Raw genomic sequence first — 14,880 nt, 5'->3', positions numbered from 1 at the left:
AAATTAAAAATTCGCCCCCCCTCACCAAATTTTCTGGGTCCGTCACTGCATACATGTCTATTATGTGTATAACAGTATATGAATGAAGTTCCGTTTTATTATGATCTCATACGTTCTTAATCGAGTTTTGTTGTCATATAGCTTCTTCAGATTGGAATTTGATGATTATATAAAGACTGATTAGATTTCTTACTGGTTTAAAACTTTAAATGAACCCTTTTTCTTTTTGAACTTCTTCTGTTCTGTTTTTATTTTTAATATTTTGTTCTAGTATATAATTGGTGTTATATTTTTTTGAAATTTTATGTTTCTGGGCATAGGATTCATTCAAATTTTTTAATAGAAGAACCATTTTTTCCTCTTGGAATTTCTTATTTGTTGGTCTCTCTCTCTTCCCATATGAGTATGGGAGACTCCTTAACCCTTTTACGTTGTTGTTCACATAGAAAAAAATCCCTTATTTTTCTGCCTTTTTAAGGTCTGCCCTCTGTTTACAGTCCCCATCTTTATAATTGCTTTTCGATAATTCTACTATGATTTCACCAACGTTCAGTTTAGGATTCATATGTTGAGAATTTTCTTGGGATGTATATATATATATATATTTCTTTAGGAAGGTATATATTCTATATATTCCTAACATTCTGGTTGTAGGTAATAGGTAAAAATTGTTCATAAGGGTAGTTTTGTCTAATTTATTAGTTTGTAAAGTTAAAAAGGTCCATTAACTGGTCAAAGGGTAATTTGATTAATTTTCTATTTCAGTTGGATTTAAGAGATGCCTTTGTTCACTGTTTAATTTTAAGGGGTGTCATTGTTTCAAAATCAATTAAGTTTTGTCTATGTGTCTTTCCGACAAACTTTAAAGGTTTTGATGTAATTTATAGGATATTTTATAATTATAATTAATAAAATTGTGAAAGATAAAATAGACTCTTCACAAATTTGAAGGGTGCATGGTTGACAAAAAATAGCCTAATTGTCTTGTGCTTGTCCCCCCCCCCCCCCCCCCCCCCCCCCACCTCATGGTGTCTCTGGACTTCAACCATATAATATATATACAAACTGAAATGTAAATTGACCCTCTGCAACCAATGACCTGATCATCAGTTAGATCCTTTCACTCAAAGCCTGCTCCAATTTTCTTTCTAACCAATCATGACTCTAGAAATTCAATCCCACATCCCACAACCACCTATAACCACCACAGACACAACTCCACCACCACCCACAGACACCCCCTACCAACTCCCCACCACCACCGCCGCCGCCGCCGCCGCCGCCGCCTCTTCCAAGAAACTAACCCTCATCCCCCTCATCTTCCTCATCTACTTTGAAGTCGCCGGCGGCCCCTACGGTGAGGAACCCGCCGTCCAAGCCGCCGGCCCCCTCCTGGCCATCCTCGGCTTCCTCATATTCCCCTTCATTTGGTCCGTTCCTGAGGCCCTCATCACCGCCGAGCTCGCCACCGCCTACCCCGGCAACGGCGGCTTCGTCCTCTGGGCACACCGCGCCTTCGGACCCTTCGCCGGTTCCCTCATGGCCACCTGGAAATTCCTCTCCGGCGTCATCAACCTTGCCGCTTTCCCCATCCTCTGCATCGACTACCTCGAGAAAATTTTCTCCGTCTTCGCCTCCGGCCTCCCTCGCTACCTCGCAATCCTCTTCTCCACTCTCGGGCTCTCCTTCCTCAACTACACCGGCCTCACCATCGTCGGCTACGCCGCCGTCGCACTCGGCATCGTCTCTCTCCTCCCCTTCATCCTCATGTCCTTAATCGCCATACCCAAAATCAAACCACACAGATGGGGAAGTTTAGGCCAAAAGGGTGTGAAGAAGGATTGGAATCTGTTCTTCAACACCCTGTTCTGGAATCTAAATTTCTGGGACAATGTCAGTACTCTCGCCGGCGAAGTCGACCAACCCAAGAAGACTTTTCCGGTGGCTCTGTTCACCGCCGTGATTTTCACTTGTTTGGCTTATATAATCCCTCTCTTGGCCGTGACCGGGTCTGTGACGGTCGATCAGAGCCAGTGGGAAACTGGGTTTCACGCCACCGCGGCGGAGATTATCTCCGGCAAGTGGTTGAAGATCTGGATTGAGATCGGAGCTGTTTTGTCGGCGATCGGATTGTTCGAAGCACAGTTGAGCAGTAGTGCTTACCAAGTTCTGGGTATGGCGGATTTAGGTCTTTTGCCCAAGTTTTTCGGGGTGAGATCGAAATGGTTCAACACGCCATGGGTTGGGATTTTGGTGTCCACTGCGATCACACTCTCTGTTTCGTACATGAATTTCACGGATATTATATCGTCGGCGAATTTCTTGTACAGTTTGGGGATGTTGTTGGAGTTTGCATCGTTTGTTTGGTTGCGGAGAAAGTTTCCGGCGAAGAAGCGGCCGTACCGTGTTCCGATGAGGCTGCCGGGACTGGTGATGATGTGCTTGATTCCGTCTGGGTTTTTGGTGTTGATTATGGCGATAGCCACCAAGACTGTATATCTGGTGAGTGGGTTGATGACTGTGGGTGGAATTGGGTGGTACTATTTGATGAAGTTGTGCAAGACAAAGAAGTGGTTTGTGTTCAGCAATGCCGATGAACTTGAGATTGAAGAAGACGAGTGAAGATGATGGAGAGAGGTTGGTTTGTATTTTACTAGAATTTGTCTCATTGTAGAAAAAAATATACAACGTTTGAGGTGTAAAATTCAGACCTTTATGTGCATAAATTGGTATAATTGGTTGAAATGGATGGAGATCAGCAATATTGTTTAGTAAAAATATTAGTCCAATTAGATGAGAATGAGTTTATTTATTTATTATTATTTATTTATTTTTTCGGAAAGTAAAGTTTTTATTTATTTATTTTGATGAGAAGGGGACGAGAAGAGTTAAAGATGCTTAAAATAGTAGTCCAAATCCTTCTTAACAGGTGAGTCAACGACTCCAACTCCAATTTTGTTTCCCTCAATCACTTATCCAATTCAAAGCACATGCTGACCAACTTCAATGATTTCACATTACTTTTCCCAACAAGTCGGCTTCTTTTAGCACTGGTGTTTATAATTTTTCTATTAAAAAATTACTCTCGTTTCCATAAAAATCATGTGGCGCCACACAGCCCACCGGGCCAAGTAAAATATTTTTTTAAAAATATTTTTTTTTGTATTTTTTAGTATTTGATTGTCATAAAATATTTTTAAAAAATAAATATTAAAATTAAAAAAATAATTAATTTATCAATTTTCGACAAATTATTTTACATGCTCCACTGGATGGACTTGATCTCTCAATTTCAACTTAAACCTTTACCAAACACCAAAAAATAAAAATATATATATTTTACTTGAAAAATATATATATATTTCCAAAAAAAAAAAAATTTAGAAAAAAATATTTTACGTTGGAACAAACGGAGCCTTAATCACTCGATTATTTAGACGGAGTCAGGAATTTAATTCAAGAGACACATTAATATAATAATTTTTTAGTAAATAAAAAAATATGAAAAACTTTGAAGGAAAAATTAAAATATAATTTGATTGAAGAAAGAAAATGTAATTTTTTTGAAGACAATAATAATAATAAATAAGAAGGGGAAAAAAGGAAGAATTAGAAAGACTTTTTTGAAAATAATTAGAGAGTTATTTTGTATAATTTAATAAACTATATGCCTAAATTGTATTAAAAAAAGAAAAGAAAAATGTATGCCATCATGACCCAAGGGCAACTTTTGAAAAAAAAAAAATTAAAATTATTAAATAATTAAATATGAAAAGTTCATGTCTAACATTATTCAAATTCCAATATGGATTTTGAACATTTTGTTAATCTTTTCTCTTTCTTGTACTGTATTTTTTATTCTCAAAGTAAGTGTCATTTTAATAAGTAACTAGATGAGATGTGATCTGGCAAAAAGGAATCATAATATATAAAACTTGGAACTCACAAAAAGCTTTCCATTATTCAATTAGCATAGATTCTTAGTAAAGGTGTATGTGGTGTATCCAGCTCACAATTGACGATCGATGATACTTTAATGTAACAAAAAGTCGACCCTATATATATTAGTTAGTAATACAATATTACCTTTTGAAAAAGACCATATGATAATTAGTTTAATTCTTATCATTGTTTTTGCTCGAAAAAAGAAATTTTCCATCTCCTGCCCAAGTTTTGTGCAATATCTGTTGACATTAAGGTGAGTCCCACAAGAAGGCTGTCTCTTGTCGATGATGTGTTGAATTTTCTTCTAAAAGAATTGCCCATGCCGCTAGATTGATGATGGATCATTGATAGTATTATTTTTATTTTTGTCGTCGGTAATATGTGCATATGTGTGTATATATATATACACACACACACATATATATTTCAATTCTTTCCTATCAACGTGAACCGGTAGATCATCAAGCACGTGACAAAATATCCCAAAGTTGTCTACCCATCACTTCCAAAGAAAATAATATATATTGACCTCCAATCTCCTAACAAATATGGTATCTCTTCCACTTAAACTTTAAACCTCAATCATCATGCTATTTTATTGTGCACCACCACCACCATCACCATTGTAGTTGTCTGTTGTCAACACCGTCGCTGCCACCACCACTATTGTGTACCACCATTATCATTATTGACGCCACCACTATCACCATCGCCTTCTACCATCACCACCACTACTGTCGCCGCCACCTCCTTCCACCATCATCTCAGCCATCGTTGTTAAAGGCTCAAGGCGCACAAAAGTGCAAATGCCTCCTGGAGCCTGAGGCGCAAGGCGAGGCACGCGCCTGACTGAAGTAAGGCGCACGTTGGAAAAAAAAAAAAAAACAAACACCCAATAAAGTATTAAAGATGCAATAGTATATATAAAGATGTAAAAGTCAACTAAATGAATTACTTAAGTTAAATATTCAACATAAAGATACCAAAACCAAGTAAATCAAGTACTTGAGTTCAAAACAGTGAATAATCAAACATATTAACATAAATATGCAAAAGTCAACTAAGGAGAAGTATAAGATAAAACTAAAACAAACATAAACATCATTTCTTCCTAAAAAGACAACACTAATGAATCTAAATATCATCCTCGTCATTAATAAGCATAACATCATTTTGATCGTCACTGAATGATTCATAATTATCAGGATCCTCTTCTATCTCATCTGAATCATCCTCATCCTCATCCACAAGTCGAACTGAAGAACTTCCTGCTCCCTTTGTTGGTAACCGTGAACTAGAACTAGATTTTAATCTAGTAGACCGTTGCGGCCTGCTAGCCTCTCCAATACCAGCAAAATTAGCAACATCACCCCATGTCAAGGAATCATCTTCATAGACTAGATCATGTTCTGCATTAGAATCATCCATTCTCCCCGTTAACCACTTGTTGCTCTCATCAATGTCATCGAGTAAAATGGGATCAAGAATGTCACGCATATTATATCGATGCCTCAATGCTCTATTATTTTTTATGAACACTAAATCATTCAAAGTTGTTTGAGCGAGCCTATTTCTTTTCTTGTTATGAAGCTGTAATAAATTCAACTTTAACTAGTAAGTATAAAAAATTAAAATTTTAACTTTCAACAATTAAATTACAAACCTAGTTAGTAGATAGTATATACTTACATGCTCAAACACGCTCCGATTTCGTTCACAACCAGAAGAACTGCAAGTAAGGCTTAAAACTTTTATAGCAAACTTTTGGAGAAGTTTTGTTGACTTGTCATAAGCTTCCCACCAATTAGCTATTAAAAAAAAATAATAATAATGATGTTTAGCAACTTTAACTTCATCTTTCTATCGACTGTATTGTCAAAATAATTTTAACACTTAGCTATACTAACTTAATATACTTTACCACTTTATCTGGTCCTCGTGTACTTCTCTGTCTAATAACAAAGGGATTACTAAAGAGGCCCTCAGCTTTAGAATATAAGGGCAGTTCCTTAGTAATTTTGTATTGGTCTTTGACATCCGGGACTAACCTTACAATGCATGCATACAAACCCTTTGCAATCTCTTCATCTTCTTCAATTTTCGGATTTGAATAAAAGTATTCTAAGTTCAAATAATAACTTGCTACATGCAAAGGGCGATGGAGTTGAACATTCCACCTCTTATCAATTATTTCAAAAATATCTGAGTATTTATCTTCTACTCCCCCAAATGATTTTACAATGGCTTCTTTAGCCCTATCCATAGTCGCATAAATGTATCCCATGGGAGGTTTTCTCTCGCCATCAACTAATCTCAAAACCGGAATAAGAGGACCGGAAACCTTAAGGCTAAAGACAATGTTGTTCCAAAAGGAAGGCATCAAAACATAAGAAGCAACTCTTTTACCAGCTTCCTCTTTCGTCCATTTACTATGATTCCATTCTTCTAAAGTAAACAACTTTCTCAAGTTATTCTTTTGCTTGTGAATACTTGATAATGTGATGAAACATGTAACAAATCGAGTCTTAGCAGGCCTAAACAACTCCTTTTTGTGAGTAAAGTTCCTTATAATGTTCAACAACTTTGGACGCATATAAATATAACTATTCAACTCCACTACCCTCTGCATTGTTCTAGAGATGGACGGTATTTTCCCAATGTCTTCCAACATCAAGTCTAAGCAATGAGCAGCACATGGGGTCCAATACAAATGTGGGTGTTCTGTCTCTAACATCCTCCCTATTTGAAACCAAACGGAAAAAAGAAAAATGATATAAAGAGAATGAGTGAATCAAAATTGATTTAAATTATATATTTGTAAAAAATGTAAACTCTAAAAGTTATAAACATTGAACATTCTTACCGGCATACTTATTGCTTGATTCACTATCTGTGACGACTTGGACGACATTTGCTACTCCAATGCGGTTTACAAATTTATTAAGTAAGTCAAACGTCTTGTCACCATCCTCTGAAAAAGAAGAAGTATCTATCGATTCAAGAAACGTGGTTCTCCTTGGACTATTTACTAGGAAATTAAACAATGTTCTCCTTCTCTTGTCTGTCCACCCATCTGCCATTAATGAGCATCCAAATTTTGACCACTCCTCTCTATGGTCATTCATCAAAGCATTGGTATTATCCAATTCCTTCCTAAGCAAAGGAACTCTCACCTCATGATAACTAGGTGGTTTCATGCCAGGACCATATTGTAATACCCCTAGTTTTCAAAAGGATAAAATTGAAATTTAAATTATTTTTAGGGCATTTTTGTGTGTTTATTTGATTTTGTGTTTAATTATTTTTTTATTTGATTTAAATGATTAGTTGTTGTGTTGGAATGTTTAATTGGTTAATTGAATTCTTTGTTCTAATTGAATTATATACTTAAGAGGCCTTTGAAATGTTTAATTAAATGCATTGTTTTATTTATTTATTTTTAAAACAAGGTTGGGCTTGGTTAGGATTTACGGACTTTTGGATAGTGTAAATGGGTACAGTATTTACCCATGGAAGTATATGCATGTATATATGGGGTATATATGTATATGTGGATTAGGTTAATAATTAGTAATTATTATTAATTAAATTATAATATTACCGTCACTTAAGGTGTATTATAAATTCTAGGGTTTTAAATCGTATAACAAAATTGGCCGACTAGGGTTTAGTTGGGATTCCATCTCTGAATATAAGTAGACGTAGGTTTTATATATGCCTATAAATATACTGTGATAATTTTGTAAGGGGTTTTTTAAAACCCTATTCGTATATAGAGACATAGAGAAACAGAGAGAGTATTGTGTGGAAGAGAGAGAGAGAGAGAGTTTCGTTAGGATTTCCGTTATGGATTAAAGGTTGGACCAAGGAGAAAGGACTGAGTTGCTCGTGGGGTTAAACCAAGAGCAGTACAGGAGATTCAATGGCAACTAAGGTCGCCGAAAAACCTAGAAAGAAGACGATGTTGAAAGGTTTCAAACCGAAACCGAAAGGCAAGTTCTATTCTGTTTCTCTCCCTTTGCTTGTGTTCTGTGCATCCTTTGATGATCTCTAGGATTGTATTTGAATTTTAATTGAATCTTACATGCTTGGAATATGTTAATTAGATCATCTGTATATGTGCATATTGTCTGAAAACAATTCTTGCAACTCTGTTCTTCGTTGTTTGTTTCAAAGTATTAAATTAGTCGTTGTTTTATATCACTATATTAACTTGTACTGTGGTAAATTAAGGACTGGGGATTAACATTGTATATATATTAGACAGTGAGGACAAGTTTTAAGGAAGAACAGAGGGGTAGGAAAGGGCCGGAGACGAGGCAGATGGTCGGAAACAAAGAGGGAACAAAGTCGAGGCTCTCAAAAGGGAGAGAGCCGGCTCTAGGCAAGGAGAGCCGGCTCCCCCTTGTAGGAGAGCCGGCTCTAGGCAGATTGAGCCTTCTCCACTATTTTGGAGAAGGCTCTGTGATCCTATTTGTTTGCAGAAGCAGTTTTGTGCGTTGTTTGGTTCGATTGTGGGTTTTTGGGTGCACTGTGTGGATGATTCTTGAGTATGGAACTGTGTGGGAAGTAGACTAAGATGATTAACATGCAATCTAGGTATTGTTATAAGCTTTCAGTGCATAAGAGATGCAATTATGCACGTGGAATAGGAAGTAAAGGAGAAAGCTCAAAGGGAGAAAGAGAAGGCTCTAAAATGTGGAGCCTGCTCTAGGTGATTTAGAGCCTTCTCTAGTTTTCTAGAGAAGGCTCTAGGTGGTTTAGAGCCTTCTCTAGTTTTTTGGAGAAGGCTCTTTTCAATAGTGTTCTCTGAATTTTTTTTTTTTTTTTTTTTTTTTTTTTTTTTACGAACAGTTTTTTTGCTGTTGGAGCATGGGAACTATTCTGTTGACTCTGAGGTTTTACAGAGGGTCTAAATGGTTAATTCTAAGTGTTATTAAACTTATTATTGCATGGTTTAAGTTTCTATGATAAAGGATGAAGCAGTGTAAAAATCTGCAACTGTGCAAGCTATTAACAGAAGAAAGGAACTGAGTGGCTTGCTTAAATTTCAGAAATTTAATGGGACTTCACAGAAGGGTTAAATATTTAATTTTGGGTGTGATTAAAACCTTGAACTGATTAAAGTTGATTTCCAAATCAATGGGACAAACAATATAAAATTAATGAACTTTCTATGCTGTTAACGGATGGAAGACGGATTAATTGCTTAATTAAATTTTAGCAATTTGATCGGATTTAGCATGATTATAAAACTTGTTTAAAATGCATGAGAAGGTCATTTAATTATTAGTTCTGATCTATGCATTGTAATACCCCTAATTTTAAAAGGATAGTCTCGGCATTTATTTATTATTTTTATTATATTTTTGCGTGATTATTTGGTTTAATTATTTTATTTAATTGTTTACCTATGTGACATGTATTTAATTGGTATTTTTTTTATTTGTTTAATTGCATTTTATTTTATTTTATTGATTATTTGCTTGCTGGAATGTTTGAATTAATTGTGATTTTATTTAGTTGTTATTTTAATTGGTTTTGGTTTTGGTTTTGTTTGAATTGATTAATTGAGTATTTTTCATTTTTATGTTAATGGGTTGTTTTTAAATTGACTTAATTTAATTTATTTAATTTAATTGGTTTAATTTAAATGTTTAAGTTTTTCACGGTGTAATTATTTTATTTATCTAAATTTAGGGTTTTAGGATTTATCATTGGCCGACTTATAGTCAGAGTTGGAATAGGATTTGGTAAATTGAAGCCTATATATACATGTACATACTGGGGTTTAGGGTTTTAGAAAACATAAAGCTACGTCTGTATCAGCAAGGGCTGCTAAGAAACAGAGCGTGAACTTAGGGAATTGGCAGAGCAGTTCAAGGAAGACTACATAAACTGTGGAATTAGAGTTTCAAAGTCTGAAACTCAAGGCAAGTCTTGTTCTTCTCTATCTCTCTAATCTGTGTTCTGTGCATGGTTAGGAAGACTCCAGGGATTAAACTAAGGCTTAATTACCACTTTTATGCATATTTAATCAAAGTTTAACTTCATGGAATTGAACCTGTTCTTCGTTGTTTCAGAAAGATAGTAAATGTAACGACCCGCTCCACCACATGGTATGATATTGTCCGCTTTGGGCCTGAACCCGCACGGTTTTGCTCTTGGGCTTCACCCCAAAAGGCCTCATACCAATTGGAGGTGACACACTTACATATAAGCACTTCACCTTTCCTCTACCCAGGCGATGTGGGACTGTGCACCGCACCCGTAGCTCGCCAGTGTGGTAGCCTGACAGTGTCTTTCGCACCCGCCCACGGCACACCCGCCCACAGGGTCATCACAATCCACCCCCCCTTGGAGGCCCGACGTCCCCGTCGGCACACTTCCGGCTGGGTTAGGCTCTGATACCATTTGTAACGACCCTCACCCTGGCCAGACACAATATTATCCGCTTTTGGCTCACCCAGACCAGAAACTTCCCAAGGGGTCACCCATCCTGGTACTACTCCAAGTTAAGCACGCTTAACTACAGAGTTCTGATGGATTCACGGCCATCACGGCTTTAAAACGCGTTGTGTCTTAGAAGGGTGTTGAATCTACATATAGAACTTGCCCCATCCACACCCAGACGATGTGGGATTGTGCACCTATAGCTCGCCCAGTGTGGTAGCCTACTGGTGCCCCCTGCACACGCTCACACACACCCGCCCGCAAGGTCGCCACAATCACCCCCCCTTGGGGGCCCAACGTCCTCGTTGGCCACACTTCCGGCTGGGTCAGGCTCTGATACCATTTGTAACGACCCGCTCCACCACATGGTATGATATTGTTCGCTTTGGGCCTGAACCCGCACGGTTTTGCTCTTGGGCTTCACCCCAAAAGGCCTCATACCAATTGGAGGTGACACACTTACATATAAGCACTTCCCATTTCTTCTACCCAGGCGATGTGGGACTATGCACCGCACCCGTAGCTCGCCAGTGTGGTAGCCTGACAGTGTCTTTCGCACCCGCCCACGGCACACCCGCCCACATGCGATGTCGGACTGTGCACCGCACCCGTAGCTCGCCAGTGTGGTAGCCTGACAGAGTTCTGATGGGTTCACGGCCATCACGGCTTTAAAACGCGTTGTGTCATAGAAGGGTGTTGAATCTACATATAACACTTGCCCCATCCACACCCAGACGATGTGGGATTGTGCACCTATAGCTCGCCCAGTGTGGTAGCCTACTGGTGCCCCCTGCACACGCTCACACACACCCGCTCGCAAGGTCGCCACAGTAAATAAACTGTAGTTTTGTAATTTGGCTTCGTTGTGTAGTATTTTGTTTTCAATTCTAGTTTGATGATATATCATTGTTTTACAATCAATCTGGAACTGAATTAGGCCTTAAAACATGCACTAAAAATTTCTAAAAGAACTGGTACTCACAGAAAATAGAGAAGACGACGAAGCGGACGAAGCTGCTAAGGGGAAAAGGGAGCAGGCTCTTATAACCCCTTAGAGCCGGCTCCTAGAAGGTAGAGCCGGCTCTAGGATGTTGTGGAGCCGGCTCTAATGAGCCTAGAGCCGGCTCTGAAGAAAAGAAGAGCAGGCTCTTTTAATTTCTAGAGCCTGCTCTCTCTTAAAAGGTCCAGAAACTGTTTTTTTGTGGTTCGTTTGGTTGAAATTGAATTTTCTGGAACTGTTTGAAGCTACTGAATGTTGTAAATATGTGTTTGAGACTTATAATAATGTTAAGAAGCAAGTTCACATTCAGTTATTGAGGATAGGAATTAATTTAAGATTAAATAGAGGGCTCGTAGGTGAATGGTTAAATATTTACATTACGCTGCTTACTGTTTTAGCAATTGGTTTTATTGCATAATCTTAAATTATGAATCATATTGTTAGTTGTGTTAAGAGCATATGACTGTTAAAATATATGTGTTCTTAGCTGGAATTAACTGATGTTTACAAACTAACATACAACGCATCAGTTATGGTATTATATGGAGAAATAAATTGTATAATCTTGATTTGTCAAGTTAAAGGATTGGAACTGGGATTCTAAAATTGTTATTGGAGGCACAATTTGGTTATACACATGTTAAACTATATTTATGCAAATTTTGAAGTATGGTTGGTTAGTATCTGATACTGTTTTCGTCAAACTACACTAACTGGAGGAGCTAAGTGTACAGTCTTTTATTTTTTATAAAGAACTGCAATGGGATATCTAAATGTTATATTGGAGGCATAAATTGGTTGTATACATGCTAAACTATATTTATACTTATTCTGGGATGTGATTAATAAATAGATATACTGTGTTATTAACTATGTAAACTGGAGGATGGTATGCACCGGTATGGGACGGTGTCATACTAGGTACGAATTAGTTCAGACACTAAGCCTACCTAAATTTGGATTAAGGTATGGATTAATCATAAAGGTTAAGTCCATCACTTACATGTGTCATATCAATTGTGAATTGAATGACCTACTATGGTTTCAGGATGGATTGGTTATACATATATCAGAGCACTACACAGATGGATGGTATATTGTATTAGGAGGAGTTCGGACTTTATATATATATTATACGGTGCCGTGGAATGAGCTTGAGTCTCATGAACATGGTTAGGGCGCGTATATCGCCTAGGATGGATAACTGGACATATGTGTTGTTCCCTGGTAGGTCTAGGTACTCATGCCCACCCTAGGGTGCATATTCGCATGTTGCCTTCTATTCAGGCTGAGACAAACCTACTGGACTAGCGAGCGTCCTATAGTGTGTACTATATACATATATAGACTACTCTAGATATTGTTGAGTCTTCCTAGGATGTATCTGCGTATCGGATTACTGTTTGGATTGTAGTAGATCAGGACTTGCATGTGGGCCTGACCCACTTCTTTATTTTTTTCAGGTGTTCGTCAGTTCCAGGGTTAGAGTTTGGACGTGCAGAGCAGATACAGCTATTCACTCCTCCGATTATGTAGGAATTTTCTCTATGTTCGCTTTGGATTTTATTTTTATTATTTCAGTATTGTTTGGAGAATTTAAATAAGGGGTCCAATGGATGGATTCCCGAGTTGTAAACTTATGGAGTTTTGGATTATCAGGTTTTAAGTATTTAATTATAAAGGATTGTATTTCTAGATTCTTTCAGCTTATTATTATTTTTATTTCGTATTTTATCTTGTATTCTGTGTTCGGTTACATATTAATTGTTTGACATCCCTCGGGTTTGGGCCTGGGCCTGATCAACCCATGTCTCGGATCCGAGGGGTATCACATGCATGCTCGGGATGCTATTTGTTGAATTATTAAATCGGTTCCTGCAACTATATGGTTATGAGCTTGGATTTGAATTGCTGAATGTTAAACACAGTTCTGCAATTATTTGAATATTGGTTTGGACTGTGAATTGCTAAACTTTAATATATATGTTGTAATTTACATGGTTTTGGATGTTAATTGTGAAATAGTATATATTATTCTACAATTAACTGGATGATGGTTTTGAATTGAAATTGCTGAAGTATTATATGAACTATTCTGCAATTACCTGGCTTTTGGTTTTGGATATTAAATTACTATACTATTTATCATAGTCTGTAATTTTTACATGGTTTTGGATTTTAATTGCTGGATTAATATATATTCTGTCAATTACATGGATATGGAGGATTGTATGCATTGGTATGGGATGGTGTCATACTAGGGATGGTTTAGCTCAAAACGCATAAACCTAACCTATTGGATTAAAGGAAATGATTGTAAAATATTGAATCCTAATTTTGTTTAAGTCAGATCAATTGAGTAAGTTGAGTGACCATTTGGATTTACTGCTGTTTGGAGTTAACTCATATCAACTGAATAAGTTGAATGGTTAACTGATTATACGTCTTATGTCAGATCAACAAAGAAATTGAATGACATACTCTGGTTTGAACGGATTTTAAATATATGATAATAGTACCGCGAGATGAGCTTGAGTCTCAGACTCGTTGGTGAGGGTGCGTATATGCAGTGGATGCGTAGCTGCTTATAGTAGGTTGAGGTGTACCCTGTTAGGTCTAGGTACTCATGCCCACCTTTGGGTGCGTTTTTGCATGTTGTCTTCTATTCAGGTTAAGACCCCCTACATAGTCCAGTGAATGTCCCTTAGTGTGGATATTTATATATGTATGGACTAGATAGCTATTGCTGAGATATCTAGGGTGTATCTGCGTATCGGGTCACTGTCTGGATTGCAGTTAGGATAGAACTTGCATGTGGGCCTAACCCACTCTTATTTTTACAGGTGTTCGTCAGTTCCAAGCTTAGAGCTTAATCGTGCTAAGCAGATACAGTTATTCACTCCACCGACGACGTAGGAGTATTTTCTTCTCATTATGATCATTGGTTTTCTTTGCAGTTGTTTATGTTCAGTATTGGAATATTTTTAGTAGGGGTCCACGAGATGGATTCCCGAGTTGTATTAGAAGTAAAGGAGAAGTTGGTGTATTCAAACTAGTTCTTGCATATAAAGTTTATTCGGAGGTTTTTTCCATTAAAGGATTTTCATTTTAGTTCTTTCAGCAAAATTTTATTCATTCCTGTTTCCTATATTGTATTTTGTGTTCATTAAATTGCTAATTGATTTGATATCCTCGGGTTATCGGGCGTGGGCCTGGCCAACCCGCATCCGGAAATTCGGGGTATCACACATATTGTCCAATTACTTCAACAACCTCGGCAAAGCTATCATACTTAACAACATTGAATGCAATTCTTGCATCATACATCCACCTTGCAAAAGCAGCACACGCTCTTCCTCTCAACTCTTTCTTGCATGCATCATTAGTGGTTGTCTGTTTTCCCCCCACCTTTCTTTTTTGTACCACAATTTCCGGTTTGGGAGTGAAATATAAATCAATCGGTCCCTTTTGCTTTTGCATCT

General features: G+C 37.4%; 2 protein-coding genes across 2 annotated transcripts; one reads left to right on the top strand and one right to left on the bottom strand.

Annotated features, from left to right (window-relative positions):
• Positions 1-1,013: 1,013 nt before the first annotated feature.
• Positions 1,014-2,778, top strand: LOC132271437 (probable polyamine transporter At3g13620). The gene has a single exon (XM_059772815.1). The coding sequence runs from the start codon at positions 1,159-1,161 to the stop codon at positions 2,620-2,622; it is 1,464 nt and encodes a 487-aa protein (XP_059628798.1). The 5' UTR covers positions 1,014-1,158; the 3' UTR covers positions 2,623-2,778.
• A 2,301-nt stretch (positions 2,779-5,079) lies between these two features.
• Positions 5,080-7,142, bottom strand: LOC132270103 (uncharacterized). The gene is made up of 4 exons (XM_059771308.1): positions 6,809-7,142; positions 5,994-6,684; positions 5,635-5,674; positions 5,080-5,535 (listed from the first exon to the last, which is right to left on the bottom strand). Exons 1-4 carry the CDS (start codon positions 7,140-7,142, stop codon positions 5,080-5,082), a joined length of 1,521 nt encoding a protein of 506 aa, XP_059627291.1.
• Positions 7,143-14,880: the final 7,738 nt, after the last annotated feature.

The sequence above is a fragment of the Cornus florida genome, unplaced genomic scaffold (genome assembly GCF_030987335.1).
Source record: "Cornus florida cultivar Cherokee Brave unplaced genomic scaffold, ASM3098733v1 CherokeeBrave_3.0.0_Hap2_Chr08, whole genome shotgun sequence".
Classification (NCBI taxonomy): domain Eukaryota; kingdom Viridiplantae; phylum Streptophyta; class Magnoliopsida; order Cornales; family Cornaceae; genus Cornus; species Cornus florida.
Note: the sequence above shows the minus strand (reverse complement) of the source record. Positions and strands in the feature narration are given on the sequence as shown.